The sequence below is a fragment of the Thunnus thynnus genome, chromosome 14 (assembly GCF_963924715.1).
Source record: "Thunnus thynnus chromosome 14, fThuThy2.1, whole genome shotgun sequence".
Classification (NCBI taxonomy): Eukaryota; Metazoa; Chordata; class Actinopteri; order Scombriformes; family Scombridae; genus Thunnus; species Thunnus thynnus.
The window spans coordinates 7,039,328-7,060,011 of record NC_089530.1 but is presented as its reverse complement, the minus strand read 5'-3'; the positions used below and the strand labels follow the sequence as shown (position 1 = coordinate 7,060,011).

Below are 20,684 nucleotides of genomic sequence, written 5' to 3'. Positions count from 1 at the left end.
TCTCGTACACAAACATGCAGCCTACAACTATTTTAATTTTCCCTCTACTTTTGGTTTTATTTCTTGAAAATGAAGAACATGTCACTGTTATACTGGAACTACTTGCACAAACCTGATGATATAACTCACTATATACATCATTTATGTAAATAGTGTGGGAAATGGCAGTAGAGTGTGTGTGAAAATAAAATATGAAATCAGAATTGCTATGCCATAGCATAATAGACATGCACTGACATTTGACATTTTTAATAGTTATAACTATTGAAAAAGTATTGAGTAGCCATATTACAACACAATATGAAAACAGAATATACTTCTAAAATAATTACAAAACGTAAGCTCAACTTGAATTCATTGTGGTTACATTGGCTTACTGTGACTGTATTAAACAGAGGTATTTTGGTATGAAAATCATGACAACCCAAACTCTTTGAAAATTGACTGATTGATGGACAATTCTGTGAGTTATGGGAGCTGTAAGAGCAGACGAACCTCTTCTCACAATATACTTGTATGCATTCAGAGGGGCGACTAGACCAGACCAGTATGGTGGCCATGTTGACACATTGATACAATGACTAGCAGCACCCCATGTGGTATCTGTGTATTTATCTATGAACTCAAGACGCTTTCTGTGAGCCTGAGTTTAATACTGACTTTTTTGTTTTCACATTTAAAATTGTGCAAAATCATATTGAACACATAATGATTGATGATGCGATTTTAACAGATTTCACAAGTGTGTAACTGATACTGGTTTGAGCCCAGTGCTGGATTTTTTTCAGATAAGATTTAAGATCTTATTTAAATCCAGAAATTCATTATGACTGGTATGAGGTACGACAATCATTATTACAGTACATTAATTACCTGTCTGAATTAGAGGATTTAATTACAATCTGGACCCGTCCAGTTCATTATAGTGTGTGATGCTCTGGTCTTTGCACTTGTCTATCAGATCAGACATGGTGCCAGTGCTCAGGAGGTCCCAAAGGCCACAAGCCTGTTCCACATTTTCTCAGCAGGGATGCTAAGCTTCCTGATATCTGGAGGATTTTTCACGAGGAGGTAAGAGCCTCCCAAAACAGCTCCTGTAGCACAGACCAGCAGGCCGCGGTTTATCACCTGTGAAAAAAAACACATATCTTTAATTAATTTGGACTCAGTTCTGTCAGGTTTATGCACAAAATTATGCTCACACCTTAACATAAGGCTTTGTAACGGAATTGCATTTGGGGTAGATCAATCATTAATTAACTGCAAAGAAATTATGTGGCATCTTTATGATGCTGTTAAGTTTCTTCACCCAACAGTGGTTTTAATGGGGTATTCCAGCAATTTGGGGGACGTGGGAGACATATATTACATAAAAAAGGTCAAAATCATGGCAGAAGGCGCCAAGATATTCTGACTTTAATCCCTAGCATGAGTCAAGCTCCGAAAATGCCATAATGTAACTCAACAGCATTTGTTAGACTTCCCTTGCGCCAATGACTTTCACACATAATAAGGCAACCTTTCTGTTAAACATTTGAAGTCTCTGGCGCAAGTTTATGTAACCCTGATGACACCATCAGAGGTCATTAGCATCATAATTATCTGCACCAATCAAATCAAAAAGATTTTAGCAATTCTTTCAAGGAAATTCATCTGGAAATCAGCATCACAACTAACTAAACTCAAATAACTGTTTCAGAACATGGTCTGTATTTCCCTGTTTTACTTCTTCGTTTATTTTGTTGCTGTACTTTTTTGGACTACTGTGGTTAAACTGTTGTAAAAATACATTTTTAGAGAGATCAAGGGTTTTCAAGGTGTTTTGGGTTACGTCCACATAGCATCCCCATTCAGTCCTTGAATAACACTCATCAGGCTTATTTAATATAATTTATGTGTAATAATGTGTTCATGGACTATTATAAAATGCTTTTAATCTGGTTTCTTTCTGATTGAGAGAGGACGCTTATTGTTGTTTATTGTACTTTTTTCTAAATGCAGCAGTGTAGTTTACAGCATGTCCTGTGACCTTGCTTTTATCTTATAACATATTTTTATAATTATAACAGTCTCCCGGTTCTTGTCTAGGACACAAACCCTCATGCTCTATTTGTCTATTTCCATTTCACACAATTTTATTATATGGTCAACAATCATGTTTTGCTTCTGTATATGCTCCCTACAGTCTTCCTCTACATAGAGGTCATTTTGCCCTCTGTCCACTCCCCTACGGGTTTAAACAATTTACAAGGAAGGGAGGAAGTGCTGTGAAATCCCCGCTGTCCATCTGACAGTGAACCATTAGCGCAGAAGCCATCGGCACAGGTCACATCAGACAGTTTGACACAGTGCCAGGGACTAAAAGGCCAAACAGCCAAGCGTGAGAAATCAGAGACATTTTCGCTGTGCATCAAAGCTCTGTATTTGTGGCAGAAATAAATGAAATGTTTCTAAAAGCTCTTAAAACCCAGTGAGAGTCACATCCGCCTTTCATGCTCACTGCTGATAATACAGCGGCTTCAAAAGAGTCCCGGATTACAATACTAGGATGTTCAAAGGTATGAGATATCCTCCAAAAACGTTAATATGCAGCAAAGATGAAACAAATGAGTCTAAAGAGAAAACATATTTTCACAAAGTGCCTTACTTTGTCTTGCCAATGCCAGCGCTCCACGGCTTCATGGTACCTTGTCCTGGTGAAGGTGACCTAGAGAAGGTGAGGGACAAGTAATAATGCAGGTTTTAAGGTAAGCCAAGCAATGTGACAGAAATGTTTATTAAGAAGATACTTGCCATTGTGTAAAGTGGAATTATTGTCTTGGGCATGAAAAAGTGGAGGAAGTTATCAACATGCTTTCGGAAGATGAACCATTTGGAGTTGACATGTGCTCGCATCTACAAAGCAAAATAGTACATGTGTTAGTGAAGTGAGCCATCTGTCCTTCATACTGCAATGTTGTAAATACATCTTACATCCATATCAAAAACTCCACACAGTCTCCTCTACTCTCTTGGGCAAGACTGCAATGTTGGGGGATTAAGCTAAAACAAAGTGCTGTACATGACTAACATTTGTAAGATCTGTAAGAGTAACAACAGAGCTGAGACCAATTACTCGCATTTTGTGTGCATGAATTTTAATGTGCAGATGGTTGTTGCGTGCCTGTCAGATTTAACGGAGTGTAAATATCTACAGATAATTGGAGTCGGCACACCCAGAACCCGACCGGACTCTCTTATGCCTGTGAATATCTTTTCTTCATCTATCATGTACAAACAGTATGATACTTAGCTAAATGAGTCTTTAAGTGTAGTTTTTATCACCTTCACAGTGAATTATTGTTAGTGTGGAGCAGACTGCATCACTCTCAATCAGTCGCTTCTTTGTAACTCTGACCATAATTGGGAAATAATTAACGATTAAGCAGAATGTTTGGTGGTTGTTGGATTGATGCTAATTGATACTGTTAATAAGATGCTACGTTAAGGACAGAATGTCTTCCATGTGATTACTACAGTACATCTATCACCAGTGGTGACATGTAATAAGGTATATTTACTCTTATACTGTACTTACATAAAATTTTGAGGTACTTGACTTTTGTGTTTCAATTTTATGTTAGTTATTATTTAAATAATTCATACTTAATTCATAAATATTGTACTTTTTACTACACTACATTACATACTTCACAGCTATAGTTACTTAGTTTCAGATTTGAATTTTACATATAAAAATAGGATCTGATTATAAAGTTTATAAACTATGATGCATTGAAAATGCATGGCATCATCAGAGTTTATTTTTTTTCAAACTTTGAAAAACTCCCTTCAGAGCTACGGAAGAAACTGTACACTATAGTACTCATGACTTCATGTATAAAATCGGTTGAATCCCCCTTTAAGTAAAATTTTAAATATAGAACTTTAACTTGTAATGGAGTATTTTTGTACGGTGGTATTACTATTTAGTAAAATTCTCAATGCTTCTTCCACCAATGTGGAAGAAGCATCACTACCTCTAAATTAGCAGGATTAATCTCTAATGGATACCCTGACCTGGTGAGCTTAAATTGGACAAATTAAATAATTACTTCAATGTAGTTGTACATGGCCAGGTCTGCAATTGCGTGGTCATCTGGGACTCTCACTCTGGTATACTCAGGAAGTACAGCACCTGGGCGGATACGAAGGAAAACAATAAGATTTTCTTATGATTTATGGGTTCATTCTGTGTCCTCTCTAATCTTTGCTTGTGTAAAAAGCACTTACTGAGATCCTCATTGCACTGATCCATTACTTCATCGAAGACAATGCAGTCCTCAAAGCCCTATAAAGCATAAATGGATGAATGAGTCTCCATTAAACCCTTCTCTCCTTTTCTTCTCCTCCATTTAATGTTACTTACAGCATTCATCCCCTGCCCATAGAAAGGCACCACTGCGTGGGCTGCATCGCCCATAAGGACACATTTGTCGCCAATGTGATACGGGGAGCACTTGACAGACACCATGGCCTGTGCAGGCAATCGGAAATAATCCCTCTTGAGAGCATCACTGTGAGGCACAAATGGAAGTAAAACAATTACAAACTCATTTTGAGCTATTTGTTTTGACAGATGCATTTTTCTAAACAAGACACTCGGGTTTTGCTTGGTTCCAAAGCTGTCTGTCACATGTGAATAAGCTGAAACAACCGTGATCTGTCTGTGCTGGTAAAGTTAAAAGTTAAAGCCAAACAGAGGAGCGAGAGCACACATTCAGTTGTTTATGCATGAGCACTCCAAATCAAGTCAACCAAAGGAGGAAGTTAGTGAATGAAAGCCTTGAGCGTTTCTACAGCTCACGCCTCCCCTATCTGTGGTTCACCTCAAATTAAAACCTCACTTCGCAAAGCCATGTAACTGTAAGTCTGCAATTTCACACTTCACAGAACATGGCTGTGGATGTGGCTGAAGTCGACAGAATGATGGGAAATGAAAGTGTTTTGGGGATGGCTTGGCAGGTTGGAAGAAGAGATAAAAGTAGAAGAAGAGGAGAAAAGGGGGTAGACAGGAAGAGGTGGAGGGATGGAGGTGAGAAAGTCACTTACACTCCTATTAGTGGTATGGCATCAGGGAAGTATTTCTGGAAAAACTCAATGACTTCATCTCCTGTGGTAATCTTCTCAAACTCGTCAAAGGGCATGAAGAGGGTACAGGTAAATGTCTTGTCCTAAATTGGAAAATAAACACCGTGCACAGTGATGTCAGTTCTCCAATTTGTTGTGCTACAATTCTTGTCAGGTTAAATCAAGTCATCTCTATTTACACATAGACAAAACACCTTACGTAATGGTTCACAAAGTGAACTTTTTACCTCCTACTGCTCTCCCTGTGGGACACTAGTGCTGTGTTGAACTTTCATTTACTGCTACTACTATGAAAAGTTACTGTATTTTATGCATCAGTTGATTCGACTGTTGTATTTTTGGTCATTGTGGCCATTTTCAAAAAGAATGTCCTGGAGTAATAAGACTCTACAGTCTAGAGTATACAGCTCTGCTAGGCTGTTCTTAGGCACAGCAGTGATTTGTGCTAAATGCTTACATCAGCATAATGACATGGTAATACTGACATCGCTAACATTCTGAGTACTATCTTGGTGCAAGATGAAAAGTCAGGGGCAGTTATTACAATCCATCCTCCACCACTGACCCGACTGTCAGAGAACACCAATGAAACCTTGAAAATATGGTGTCTCCCTACATTCAGAGCAGTCTGGCAGTCCAACGGTGTCATACATCCTTGAAACTTTCTTTCAGAAATCACTTCAATTGTCGAATGAGCAAAAATACTCCATTTTGTTTTTAATAGGGTGATCAATTAGGCAGATAACATAGCAAGAATTAAGCCACGCAGTTGGATGAAGAACAGACACAACACAAAAACCATGTGAGACACATGTTTCTTTTGTTTTAGTGGAATATATAATCTGATTTAATCTGTTTATCCACAGCCTGGAGTTGCTTTCACGAAAGTTTTAAATTTCATATATCTACTCTTTTTATTTTCATTGATATTCTTTTTTATTTTTTAGTATCTATGATTAAATATATTTTAAAAAAAGGTTTACATACTTATTCCCAAAGCTTTGAGCCACATCCTGTGCTATATCTACTGAGGAAGGCCATGGGATATGGCTGAAGTTTCCAGGAAAAGTTGAAGGATAGGTTCACAATTTTTCAAGTGTGTTCGCTCACTGTAATGATTCCTCCTGCTAATAATGGTCATTAAAAGATCCCCTATTAGGGCGCTTTCAGTGTAAGTGATGGGGGACTTGACTAATTGTGAACCTATCCTTTCAGCAAGTGGGCCTTGTGTTTAGAATCATTTATTAAAGGTAAGTGTTCCAAAGGTCAAAAAAAAAATTAGCTCACAAAAAATGAGTATCCTTTAATAAATGCTAAATCCTGTGATTTACTGTATGCACAAGACATTTTATATGCATTTTATTATTTCTTATAATTTAATTGATGTTACTTTCCCGCATCTATAAAATCCTCCCTCCTGTATTCATGGTTGCATCTTTCATCATGAATACAAACGTAGAAACCAGACTCCACCCAGCAAGTGATGGATGAAAGTGCTCTGAGGTTGTGGGTGTGTCATTATCTGCCCATCTGAGCAGGTGCTATCTATCAACATCACAACGTCCTCCCAGAGGACCACCTTTTAGCACCATCTCTGTTACCATGGTATCCACAGCAGCAATAACGTGTCTGTTTTGTTTTTTTTCTCAGGTCTAATGTGTTCCTGGGAACTAGGGCAGCGTGAATGCACTCCAGAGTCAGCTGCCTTAACCTGGTCTCACTAAAGAGAGCTAAGACGGCTGTTGCTGAGTCAGCCAAGCAGAAAAATCATTTTAGGGATTAAGAAGGGCAAGAGAGACAGAGAGAGGTCTGTCACAAAAAAAAAAACAGACTGATGAGAAGGAGGACGCAACTGCTGTGTGAAAAGTAGGTTTAACCTCAGGGAGCTGAGACGTTTTACAGTGTAAGATTCCTGATGAGTAGGTCTCCACTGGCTATGAAGCATCTGCAAACGAGGCTAATTAACCGTATGAGAACATCCCAAAGGTCAATCATGGCCTGGAATTTTCTGAATTGATTATGCTTTTGTCCCTCTGCAACAGCTAGTGTTTACCAGATAATGCGAGATAATAACCTCACAAATAAACACGCATACATTACCCAACTTGCAACTAAAAAGAAGCAAAAAGAATAAACAAAAAATGACTCACCAAGTTGGGCAGGGCGATCATCATGAATGTGTTTCGAGGCCAGATGTGCAGATAATTAGGCTTCATGGCAAACTGCAGATAATGATGAAAGCAAAACAAATGAACGTGAAGATATCCACAGTGGTGCCTGAATACTGTGAGCATAACACTAGCAGCATCTCAGCATCTTCACTAAAAGGAGGGTACTGTATGGAGGACTGACCTCTCCATTGATGGGTGGCATGGTGAGTTCCATGTAGCCGTGGGGGATGTAGGTCTGGCTGTAGTTGAAGCGGCTGCGACGAAGGAATTGCTTGCGGATGGCAGAGAAAGCTCCGTCACAGCCTACAATCAGGTCTACCTTGATCTCCTCCTTGGACCCGTCTGACCTGAGTAACATACCAGAGGCATGACAAACGTACATAACAGTAATAACAGCTGGATTTAACTCACTTATAAAGTAATAACCAGATATATTTATCTTGTGTTTTTTATTACATTTCCCATATTTGGCATTAAATGTTTTTTCTCAACGTCATTGATGTTGACATCTGCTCATTGCCTTTAAGAGCTGCTCCATGAAACAGGAGTCAGTTTTCCCAAACACCCTTGAAACAGTCTGATGCACAACATTGAAAGTGCTCATAGTACACAGAAAGGATGTTGGCTCTGTGATCTGACTGTTCACTCAAGTGTTACTGTAACACTTGTTAAACTGTTAAGCACATCTGAATATTTTTCTTGACATGTTATTTAATGATCCTTACAGGACAGATAATTATGTTTAGTGTTGCCAAATTACTTTAAACACCATTCCAATTATTTAGACATCAATCAACAATGCTGCAGGGTGTAATTGATTCGATTATCATTGACCCCATTTCTAATACTAATGTATTCATCACTTTCAGGTCACATCTTGTTTGAGGTAATTCATCAGCATGCAAAACTCCAGATTTATGGGTTACAGATGCATCAGGTCAAACCATAAGACATCACACACTGCTTATGTCTGAACTGGGCCCTCACACATTTATATCTTGATTAGGGTCATCAAAATTATATTGTACATATACAAATATAAAGATGTACAAATGCAAAGCTAAACATCTAAGAATCCTAAAAAGTTTGTTTCTTAAAGGGTACAGCTCTCAGTCTCAATACAGAACAGGACTCCCTCATGACAGTTTGGGTGATCTGCAATGGACTGTAATTACATATTATATATATGCCATTTTGACCATTTTAGCAGTGTGAATTTAGTCTTAGTGGCAACACTATACTTTAGGTCCCCTTATTTAACATTTATGAGCAGTATGCAAACATTTATTAAATAGTTTATAACCCACTATGATGATGTTAGCAGACATAAGTGCTTATGAATGTATCTGTCAACTACTATAACTCCTCCTGAGGGCACCCAGAAGTGGAGGTGGGTGTAGGAAACAGATAATTAATGACAATATACCTAAGTAGTAGTAATAAACACTTAAAATATTCTCATATCTGCTTATAACTACATTATAGTGTCCTTTAAACCTTTTATTAAATGTTTATATACTGCTTATAAATGCTAAATGCTAAAAGGGGGACTTAAAGTAAAGTGTTACCTTATTGATCCAACCTTATGAACAGCTTTATTTTAAAAGGGCACCAATTTTACACATGAAGTTCAGGTTGGTAGTACTACTCAGCTTGTGTAAACAGTTGTGTCTTCTGTAGTCTCTTGTGAGTTCCTCACCCTTATGAAAATAATAAATTTGACAGTGTCTGTTTTTCTAATCAATGTTATGAGGATCTATCGCTATCCTTATATTCATATGTTTCACCATGAGACGTTGATGTCATATCACGTCTGCCCACCGCGGTGCTTCCCCATTTCATAAACTAATTAATCAGATTACAATACTGACTGTGTTCAGTGATACTCTAAAGCCTCATTAACATATTAATCCTATGGCGATATAAGTAGATTACTGTACGATTATAGAAGAGACTATGAGAAGAAAGCAGGTCATGCACATGTTTTCATGCTGATGGCTATCTGTACATTTCCTGACTAGTATGGGAGGAAGCTGGCTATCTCTGTGGCATCAGGCTCCTTGTGTACATTTAATTATACAAGCTGCAGAGAACAAATATGAGCTGTCACAGTTCAGTTACAGGGCCAGAGAGGGAGGATGTGTCCTAGATGTGTAAGGTACTCGCCAGGGCAATTTTTGGATTCGAGGCACATTTATTGCCTTTACGGAAAACCTGAATAAAGTGTATTAAAGTGTTTGTGCACTGTGGCAGTAACTGCACAGTGACTCATTCTAATGCACAATTTCAACTAGGTACACGCCGAGCCACCAGGCATAACAATAAATAAATACAGATGACGACATACACGTCAAATGGATTTCTACACATTTTAGATAAAGCAAAATTCAATTTGAAGAAGTCTGTGATCAAATGAAACAGTTTGTCGCCCTGCATACCGTGTTAATAAGTCACTGCATGTCTACTCTAATTCCCACCACTGAAACAACCTGGAGGTGTTTCAGTGTTAATTGGGTTGTAAATTGTGTGTCACATTTACCTCCAAGGACGACGAATCACAGAGCTACAAAAAAAAGTCACGCACAGAGGCTTAAAAGGCAACATGTTTATCACCGTCCCAGACCTCTGGCAGTTAGCATGTACAAGGCCACGTGTTTACATGCAGGGAACATGGTCAATAAAGCTCGAGTTAAAACAAAGAATCCAAATGAGCAGATCCTCCTACTAGATTAGCCTGTGTGTATGTGTGTGTGTGTGTGTGTGTGTGTGTGTATGAGATTGGTAACGATTTACCTGACAAAGGTCATTAAACCTGTTTCAGCACTCCAGTCCTGCAGTTTGTGGTCGAAGTTCAACTTTGTGTTTGGATACTTCTCTGCCTCTGTGGGGGTAACATGTTACAAAAAGAGCTTATATCACACATGCAGGCATGACATAACAACAGCAGTTTAATATGACAGGTAATATCTCATTAAAAAACACAGGAAACTTTCACAATACTAATAAAACGGAGTGAGGACACAGGCAGTAAAGTGCTCAAATCAACCCCCTGCTGAAGGGTAATGACCTCACACTGAACAGCATGAATCATGAAAAACACATCACAGCAGTCAGTGAATCTGGTTTTGTGAAAACCTTATGTTTAGGCTGTCACACTCTCAAAAATCTCTTTATCTCCACGTTCATTCCAGGAGTCTGGATCGGCCCTGATAAGAGCGACGAGCTTCACAATCAGCCTTTTTTTCAAGCAATCTAATTAAAGACAGCCCCATGTTGTGACACATTATCTCCAAGCGTACACTGAGGCACTTCATTAAATATTGGGCAAAATCCTTTTAGCCCAAAAACACGAACACATCCCTTGATGTACTTGTGCAATTTAAAGACTCGCATGAAGCTCTGTAATGCAGTGGGATAAGCTGTGGATAAGGTGCAGCTCGCTAGCAAGCAGCCTAATTTAGGAGAATTGTTGTAAAGAAAGATTGAGTCTTTTAACTGGGAGCTTTGTGCAGAGTTCATGAATTAAGAATGTATTAAGGGTATAGACTTGATTGATTCAACTTGATTAAGGCATTCACACGGGCTGAAGTAGAATTCAAGAACATTTATTAACATACTGTGTAATATGCTGTTTGTTAAAAATAGATCCTATTAAGTGATACTTTGCAACTTTTAAAAGAACTCACAGATTGTTACTTACAACTAAAAAGTTGAATTCATGAACTGCTACAACATTTCTTGGTCTGGTATGACCAGCAGCTTATGGAGGCTAATATTAGCTAATGTTAGAAAACAATGGCTTTATATTGTGGTTCACTGACTTTATGACTCTTCTCCACTAAATATTAGCATTTACACTAAATATTAGCATTTAGCATTATCCTATAATTGTTACTTGTGCCTGCAGTAACCATTGTTCAACAAAATTTAGATGGTTTTGCTTTATAAGTCAGTATGTGTCTTCAGTTTGGCAATAATTTGGTTATTTCGGCACACATCTTATACCATGCAGTGTTCAGTGTCAATGTACTGAGACTGTTTAGCACAGTTATGGAGAGACACTTACCTGTTAGCAGCTCTTTGTTTAGATTGGCTCGGTCTACTGACAGGATGTACTGAAAGCAGAACAATCTGTATTATAGCGCAATTCCACAGGTACTACAGCTTCACAAACAGACACTCTATCATTGTTCATTTGAAATGGGAACAGGAAGCCTCTTGGGTTCATATTGTGTCTTCCTACATTCATGTCTCGACATGCTTTCATTGTCTTTCCTGCACATTGTTGTTTAATTTCATTTACCCATGAGATTAACAATGACAAAGAATTCCAGACAGACCAACCATAAATACAAATAACAGACACATTTTATAATGACATACAAACTCAGATCACATCATTCTGACCTCATTCCTGGGATGCAATGTTTCATTGTTATGTGATAAAAGTAAAGTCTACACATGTTGTCGCTTATGCTGATCATCATGTAGTGTATCTTTGAGTCATTTCAGCCACCCTGCCAGATCTCTGTGTATATATGCATACTGTGGTTTATTTGTGTGTGTGTGTGTGTGTGTGTGTGTGTGTGTGTGTGTGTGTGTGCTTCCAAACACACCTATGTTGATGCATGTGATGTCTAGCAAGCTGCAAAATGAATATATAATCTGCAAACTGGCACAGTACATGAGGCAATTCTTACAGTATGCTTACTAACAACCAAACACTTGTAACTCGGATGTGGTGGGGAACTATTTTCAGATATTTGGATCTAGTAGGAAATTGTGCAGATAGTGTTAAAAGAGTCCCTAAAAGAAACAGTTTACCAAAGTCAAAATAACAAGATATAATGGAACTGCACAACCTTGCAAATAATAATTGAATCCATTAAAATATGTTATTAATACCAACTAATCAGTAATTACAGTTATGTAGTTAATCCAAACTTTTTGTGTATTTTGTTACTTGTTTAAATGTCTTATTGCAGGACATCATCCTTGGAAATGACTTAGCATATCTCTTAAATCACAACAGTTAATAACTATACAGTACTTTAATAACTGACACATGTCCTACAATTACCAAGTGGATAATATGTCACTTAAGTCATGTCTCGGCCTTTTCTGTGTTGTTGTAATGTGTTCAAATAACTCTAACAGCAGGCTTACCTGGCCTTTCTTGCCATAGGGGATTGGAGACTGTTTCCCATTGTGGGAATGGATCATTCTTGCATGCATGGGGATTCCCTGGGAGACAATCTGAGAAGCAGACACATTATTACAGAAGATCACATTCATATAGATAAAACTGACGTTTAAATAAGGATAAATAATTATGTATGGTCATACTTTGCATTGGCAAATCAGTGTTGTCAAATTATTAGTATGAGTGGGAAAAGGTTATGACATGAACAGTCAGCTAGTCCATTTGGTCACTCAGTATCTGCCCTTCAAAGTATACATGAAAACCCTGTTTTGTCATGCTGAAAAGTCACGCAAGTGTAAAAAAAAAAAAAAAAAAAGGGTCTGATGTAGAGCTGTCAAGCGTGCATAACATGCTCAATGCAGCAAATGTGGACCGACAAAAAGGATTGCTGACCTCAGATGCCAGAATTAAACATCTTCAGCGGACTGCAAGCAAAGAAAGCAGGGTGGACAGATTCCCTAGGGCACGGCCACATATTTGGTATTTCATTATTAAAAATCAGGCTAAACAAAAGATTGAAAGGTTTCCACCCACTTGCCTCCACTTCACTATGATGTGTGGTTTAACAAGACTTATACAATAACAAGGGCTGCAGTAATGGATGACCTACACAAGTATATGGTCCCAATTTGTTTCTTAGACACCTTTTCGACCAATAAATAACAAGATAGGGTCACCTGCAAGTCTGTCCTAAAACTTACTTTGCTTCTACATTATTAGTTAAACAATGTAATCAACATACCTTATCTTCCATTCCAACATGCTTCAGTGATTGCCGGCCTCTGTGAGACAAGGCCAGGTTGATGCTTCTCCCCTTCACAACTTTAGCTTTCCGGATATCTGACCATAATCAGATGAGACAATGGTTCTTTTCATTTGTTTGTGTGTGCTGTTCAGAATGTGTGTTATTTTGAGTGTGGGTCTATTTCTCAGAGAGATGAGTGGCGTGGCAGTGTTATTTACTTAAAAAAGTTCAAGAGAAAGTTGAATACTACCTTCCCGAGTTTCAAAGACCTCCACATCAAAACCTCTTTTGGCAAAGAAGCAGGCATTCAGGGCACCAACCTAAAGGGTGAAGGGGAATAAATGTGGTTCTTTGAAAATCTTGCCAAAATGTGTGTGTTTTACACTACCAGACAAGAATAATTATCTTTAAACTACACAATGTCAATATTAGGCTGCATATTCCTGAAAACTCTTTTGTTGCCTTATTTTCTTATTTGACTGCAATTTACAGAAATGAAAGTCCCTTTCTCCTAAAAGTACTTCGTAGAACTGACATCCCCTTTTAAAGAGGACAGTTGCCTTGGAAATGGTTGTTATACAGTCAACGGATAAAGAGCTATAATGAATTAATAATTCGCTTTCACTTTTGTCTTACCAATCCACCGCCCACCACTGCTACAACTTTTTTCTTGTTTGGTCTGTCGGCTGATTTCTCCATGATTCTCAGGGCTCTCAGGTGGTCTTACCCACTGGCTGTCCACTTCAAAGTAGTTCACAGGAGTAGTGAGGAAGGATTTAAAGGAGGAGGAGCGGAGTGAATCCCATGCATGACATTCTCGGGACCAGTTCCCTTTTCAAAGTAAACACACCAGACAGATAGCAAAGGGCTTGCCAAACAGCGTCTGACTAACCCTCAGTGTGTGAGTTTCTAAAGGCCTACAGTACACCAGATACTCTTTATACTTTAGCAATATTATTTGTGTGGAATAGGCAAGAAAGTCACTGACTCAGAAACTCAGAAAATCACCGCCTGCATGCCGGATATAAAGCCAAAACGATCTTTCTATGGGTTGTCAAAAAATCCTCTAAAATTAGTTGTGTTGTCGTGTTTCGCAAATGAGATGACAAGATAGTATTCAGTGCGTTTACTGAACTAAAAAAAAAAGGGAGAGAGATATGATTGGTGGATTATTGCTCTCATAATATCTCCAGTGAAATAATGAATGGCCTTGATTTTTGTAAGTAAAGAAATCCGTCTCCATCTAGTGGCTGTGTGATGACACACATCTATTTCATGTGACAAAGATGTTAATTATCATTATTGTAAAATATATATTTAAAAAAAATAATTTTCAGAATAAACTGAGTTTTCAGAGCCTTCCCTTTTTTAATATCGTGGTGCCATGTTGAAATAGTGCGTATCAAAAGTGTACAAAGTTGACTTCGGAGCCAGTAGATTTCTTTCTTTCTTTTTTTTAAAAAAATATTATTTGTTTATTCATTCATTTATTTTATTTGTAAGGGACCATGTACAGTGTAAAGCATAACTATTACCGCATGTACCCCGGGTTTTGACAGATCTGGGGAAAACTGCATTTTCCTACTATGCACCTTGGGCATGGAATAATATACAAAAACATCTAAAATTAGCAACAGATTATATCCATTGATGAATTTAAGGGCATCATAAACAATGTGGTGATGGGGTTAGGTTGTTGTTTTCTGTGTTTGTCTTGAGAGGCCACTGTGTTTGCATAGCTATTCTTCTGTTTTATTGTGAATTTTTGTATATCATTTATTATTTTAATATGTTGTGATTTTGTACGGCCAGGTATCTCTTGTAAAAGAGATTTTGTGTCTCAGTGGGACTTCCTGGTAAAATAAAGGCAAAATAAATAAATAAAACCAGAGTTAGCTTATAGCTAATTTTCATCTGCAGTCCCTTCGGCAGGTCACAATTAAAACATATAACAGCATAATAACAAAACAGTAAGAAGCCACACACACACACACACACACACACACACACACACACACACACACAGGGCACATTATACAAAGTTACACACAGTAGCACATCATCACACACACCCACAATGTCAACTGGAAATGAAAAAATGCAAGCTTGACAAATCAAACCAAGATTATTTGCGTACATGAGACGACCATGAGATAAAATGTAGAATCAGTGGGTTAAGTAGCTTTTTCCTCCAATACCAGAATAAAGAAAGTAAAATCCTTGTCCATCTTTTGCCTTCAAAACAAAGAAAAGGGTGAGACAACAAATGACAAATATCTTTTTGTGATACATAGAAATCACAAAGACATTCAATCCAGCCGCTCTAACACCTTTGAGATACCAAGATAGAAACATTATAGCCTGGACATTCACAAACAGCGCTACCACTGCATTACTTTGCATTCGTCGGCATGTGTCTGAATTGCAAACCCTAAAATTAACAATACAAGAAGAGAATAATACAAGAAATTCAAAGTTAATTAATAATAGTGAGATAATTGTGGATTTCTTTTCTCTAATTACATTTTCGTTCGCATCTCGTAATTATGAGATATTTTTTGGTAGCCAAATTGTCAGGCACAAGTCATGACGCGCAAGACAAAGCTCTGAAACAGGATCCGGCTGTGGAAATCCACACGCAGGCTTTCTAATCGATATCAGAATCAATGACGCAACGGAATTTCTAGATATAAACTCAATATTTTTGCCATGTGCCAGTCACTTTAAGCCCATTTATATGTCGAATTGATATCTGTTGTCATTATCAAATACATCCGCGGGGGGAGTTTATTGCAGAACAAATAACTCACCATGTTGAATTACACTCTGTTCTGTGTTCGGTTAGTTTAGTCTATACAAAGATGGCGCTGTAAAAGGTTTGTTTTCCATGGGTACAAAGTATGTTTAAGTGCATTAACCGGACGGCCCAGTGTACGAGATATCTCCAGTCAGCAGGAAACGGTTTCTGTCTAAACCAAGACTTTAGGTAAGCGTTGTCTGGCTAATGTCGTAACGTTTAGCTTAAAATAACTGAGTTATTGTCACACCAAACGGCAGTCTAGTTAAGTTAGCTACTGAACTAACGTTAGCCCTTGTAGCAGTTAAAGCCGGTTGGTTTACCGAAGCTAGCAGTTAGCTTTGTTGGTACATAAGGTGGCAATTACAAAACGGTTTGTGTGCGGGCCCACGTACGATTACTATTATTATAACACTTACCAACAGTGGGAGGTTAAAGGTAACCACAGAACTACACAAGCGAACCCGGCTGCCTCGTGGTTTCTTGCTGACTTTTTCGTAGCTTTTTATGCTAATGTAGCAAGCTAACGCTAGTTTCTCTTCTGTAAGTGGGATTATTTCATGTCCTCTAGTGCAGTGGTTCTCAACCTATTTGATGTCAAGGTCCCCCCAAATTGATGCACATCAGGCCGTGGATCCGTATTTGATAAGATGTGGATCTCAGAGATCCCAATCTTATAAGATTAAGTTATTCCATAACTGTCTATACTGTTGGTTGGTAGATTAACAGTGAAGAGTGTGAAACCTATTAACAGAATAGTCATTCTTACACATGGGCTAACCTCTAGTCGGTGAAATAATAGTGAAATTAAAATACCCCCACCCCCAGCTTGAGAACCGCTGCTGTAGTGTGTAATGATAGTTAATCTCTGCTGTGTGCCTGTGTATTTAGCAATATAAACTCATTATTATAACTTATAAACAGGTTGGTTTGTTGTATTTTAGAACTGTTAAAAAATATTTTTGTTTGTAGAGGTACTTAAATGCCATATTTCTACTAAGGTGGGTTACATCAACCTTCAACCATGAACCATCAACCATGATGAACAGAAGTCGCTCTTTTAGGACGTAGATTTGGTTTTATTTTACTGAATATGTATTTGCCCAGTTGACTTGCGTGAAACCAGGCTTGTATCATGCTTTTTTCTCTCATTTTAAACTGATATATAACTTTAAAAAAAAATTGGTACAAATCTGAGACTAAAATTAATATTTTAAATTAACATATGATAGATTTTCACTATAATTGTTACAAGGAAATCAATGCATAAAAAGCTGCAGGCAAGGTGCTACTCTGTTTAAATCAACTATCAGCTGTAAACCATTTTCAGACCTCACCTGAGTTTCTGTAGCTCTGTCAGTTTGTTCATTGATATCTTTGAATCATCTCAAAAACTAGCGTTATTTTTCATTCAGCTCCTGAATTTATGGGTAGATCGTCCACCCTGATGTCTGAGCTCACCTGGGAGGCTGCAGCTCACCTGTCTGTGTGTCTCTGTGATGTCAGAGCTTAGGAGTGGCTGCAGCTCACATAGGGGAAATTATTATAATAAAAATAATAACTCTGCTCTTGATCCACTAATGGAAAGGGGGAGGGATGTTTCTCATTATAATGTCAAAAAAGATAATTATTTGGATTGATTACAGAACATTTTTATTAATCAAGCTGTTATACTTACACTTTGGTTTTTCTTTAAAAAGGACCTGAAATCTTCACTTTTGGGAGCATTTTCACATACAGTTATAAAGATGTTTAATAAAATGACATCATGTCTGAGCAATGATCACAAATTACGTGAAAACACCTAACACCTGAAATATAAATGTAATAACTAATGTTAGTTTTGTCCAGTGAAGACGTTTTCAACTCTGTCACGTTTGAAACGTTTAAACAATAAATTCTAACCGCCTCAGATTCACCACCGTTCATCACAGACTCCACTAGTGCTGGGATGCAGCTAGTTGACAATGCATAACACAAACCTGACAACTCTGCAGAGATCTAACCATAACATTATGTGGAATTAAAATGGCAAGATTGTTTGAGATCAGTAAAAATATTGGAAGGGTCAAAGCAGCAAAACCTTGACATACCCAAATCAACATCCATGCTAGGTGCATTTCATTGCTGCACAGTCTGAGTGAACGTCCAGTTGACCAAATTGTAGCGTCTGTTAAACCCCCCTGAAAGTCGCTGTAAATCTTAGTGAGGGCTGTTGCATAAGTTGGGAACCAAACCTAGTATGTCTACACAGTCTTTGTCAGCCTTGTCTGACAAGACAAATAATATGCACTAAATGTCATATATGATGTGATTTTTGTCCCCAAAACATGCTGTGCCTTATCAAAAAACCCTCTGTGCTAAAATCTCCCTAGGCTTTCATGTCAAGTTAAATCAGAATATAATCAGGGCTGGACAGACTCCTTGGCTAACTGTGCTACTCCTGAACTGTACATTTGATTTCCTCCACTGCAGGCTGGTGTCATCCTTGCCATTCAGAATGACCGACCCGGCTGTGAATAGGGTGGTTGGTGACATAATTCGCTCTCCCGAGGACAAACGGGTTTATAGGGGCCTGGAGTTTACCAATGGCTTGAAGGCCATGCTCATCAGTGACCCAACCACAGACAAATCCTCAGCTGCTTTGGACGTGCACATAGGTAATGGTCTTTCATCACTATTGTTATGCCAGGACAGGTAGTCTGTATTTTTCATGACTTACCACCTTACAGGGATCATCATTCAAACACTTTGGAAGGCAATAGGGAAAAGACACTTAATATGTTAGTATTTTTTTACCCTTCAAATTACAGAAGTAGTCAGCATTTACATAAGATTGTTGTGGCAGAAAGAGGTGGACAACAGAGGAATCAGATGGTCGAGACACAGGTGTCTGACATGTTTGGCATCGGTACAGGTCACAGGTCACAGTGACCTGGCTCTCATTCTCCTACAAGATATATAGGAAAAAAATGTTGTACTTCACAGATGGCCATAGTTACACCTACAGAGTAACCTCAGTACTGGCCATATGTTATCCAGTATTCCTGCCACGAATAAACCTGTAAACATAATATTTCTACCACTGGTGTCCATTTCACAGAGAAAACAGTTACCTAGTTTCTGACTGCCAGCTATAACTCCTCCTACTTTGACTAAGCAAGTACTAGGTTGCTTTAACTGCAAGATGAGGAAATGATGATGAAATATAATAAATGAGAGAGAGAAAATGACACAAGATGTCAATCTACCACAATAACTTGTTAGTATTACACTAGGTATCTCTTAAAAGTCAAGATGCTTTATCTGTGAACTCAGAAAGACATACAGCTTGTTTGAATTCATTTCTGTGACTTTTTCACTTAAATTCACAGGTTCATTATCGGACCCGGCGAACATCTCAGGCCTAGCGCACTTTTGTGAACACATGCTGTTCTTGGGAACACAGAAGTACCCCAAGGAGAATGAGTACAGCCAGTTCCTCAGTGAGCACGCAGGCAGCTCCAATGCTTTTACCAGTGGAGAGCATACCAACTACTACTTTGACGTGTCCCATGAGCACTTGCAAGGAGCACTAGATAGGTACTTTTGTGTTCATTTGATTGGTATTTGTTTCCATAGATGCATCTCATGTACATCTTGAATGTGTCCTGTATGTATTAATGTTTTTTTTAGTCATTATTAGCAACAAATGACCCTGACAGCCTGTATTCCAGAACATCAACCCTGCTAACTAGTCTCCAAAATGACCATAGAGATGAAAAAACAACTCTGACACAGTATTTACAAAGCTAAGCTTCTCTAAGATAGATAGAAAGATACTGGTGGAATTTGAGGAAATATATAACATGAACAGTAATGAAAAATGCTTATGAGTCTTTTTTTTCCCCCCCTGGGTGCATATACAGTACCTTTTATCCAGTTAGACAGATGTCATATGTTCACCTAAGTAATCAGTCTAAACAGTGCTTCTATCTTTGGTTACCAGACTCAGCCTCATTGTGCTCTCTTTTGTAACCCTCAGCATAGCTCCCACCCCCACTCAGACCAGAAACCTCAGGCGTAGGGTGAGACTGATGTCCTCTGCCTTGCAGGGGGCTCTGCTCACGTGTCAGCTGTGGTGGTTTGGAGAGAACAGTTGTGTGGTGTCAGAATTTCACCTTTTGGGATAAGCTTACCCACTTATAAATGAATGATAGTCTAGCAAGCACCTGTTTCTGTGTCATAGGCTAATTGTTCCCCTGCAATAGTGAATTGTGAAGACCATCTGGACTGTAGTGGTAGGAAAGGACAGTGCAGGTTATGCTTAAATATTGATGATGTTGCTTCTTTGAAAACATTGTGTCTGAAAGGATTATACGTGTCATTAGCTCCTTAACCATACCCTTGTTATAATAATCAGAATGACTGTATTATATCATACCTTCTGGGTAATGTACATGTCTGGATGGTTGAATGTTTTTCTATATTCAACATGATTGATTATTCAATAGTACAGCTATAGTGGTGTTAGTTGAACATTTTCAGCTAGAATATTTTTTTTAAACCCACCATTTTATGATGGGCTTAACAATTTCACAAGAGCTAGAATACAGGAGGGTGCAACTAAGACTAACAACTGCAAGCATCTCATAATAT

At 38.2% G+C, this 20,684-nt stretch overlaps 2 protein-coding genes across 4 annotated transcripts in view; one reads left to right on the top strand and one right to left on the bottom strand.

The window, feature by feature from the left end:
- Positions 1 to 233: 233 nt before the first annotated feature.
- LOC137196699 (kynurenine 3-monooxygenase) lies at positions 234 to 16,609 on the bottom strand. 2 transcript variants are annotated; one of them, XM_067609489.1, is made up of 16 exons: positions 16,466 to 16,609; positions 13,886 to 13,990; positions 13,500 to 13,569; positions 13,247 to 13,344; positions 12,468 to 12,557; positions 11,368 to 11,416; positions 10,095 to 10,182; positions 7,483 to 7,648; positions 7,281 to 7,352; positions 5,092 to 5,213; positions 4,409 to 4,556; positions 4,273 to 4,330; positions 4,095 to 4,177; positions 2,794 to 2,895; positions 2,648 to 2,707; positions 234 to 1,128 (listed from the first exon to the last, which is right to left on the bottom strand). In XM_067609489.1, the coding sequence occupies exons 2-16, from the start codon at positions 13,946 to 13,948 to the stop codon at positions 982 to 984; spliced, it is 1,416 nt and encodes a 471-aa protein (XP_067465590.1). In that variant the 5' UTR covers positions 13,949 to 13,990; positions 16,466 to 16,609; the 3' UTR covers positions 234 to 981. The 2 variants fall into 2 exon arrangements, with proteins under 2 accessions (XP_067465590.1, XP_067465589.1); XM_067609488.1 differs by lacking the exon at positions 16,466 to 16,609 and having other exon boundaries at positions 13,886 to 14,554.
- The window catches only part of ide (insulin-degrading enzyme), a 28,512-nt gene continuing 23,914 nt past the window's right edge, over positions 16,087 to 20,684 (top strand). For both annotated transcript variants that reach the window (XM_067609477.1, XM_067609476.1), the window contains exons 1-3: positions 16,087 to 16,235; positions 18,522 to 18,706; positions 19,421 to 19,628. In XM_067609477.1, coding sequence (XP_067465578.1) covers positions 16,150 to 16,235; positions 18,522 to 18,706; positions 19,421 to 19,628 — 479 coding nt within the window. In that variant the 5' untranslated portion in view covers positions 16,087 to 16,149. The remainder of the gene's footprint in view (positions 16,236 to 18,521; positions 18,707 to 19,420; positions 19,629 to 20,684) is intronic.

Coding starts and splice junctions, on each gene's coding strand:
- LOC137196699 (XM_067609489.1), bottom strand. CDS start 13,948: ATGGAGAAATCAGCCGACAGACCAAACAAGAAAAAAGTTGTAGCAGTG. Junction 4,331..4,408: donor ATGGGCAGGGGATGAATGCT/GTAAGTAACATT, acceptor TATGCTTTATAG/GGCTTTGAGGACTGCATTGT. Junction 1,129..2,647: donor GCTGGCATTGGCAAGACAAA/GTAAGGCACTTT, acceptor TTTTTTTCACAG/GTGATAAACCGCGGCCTGCT.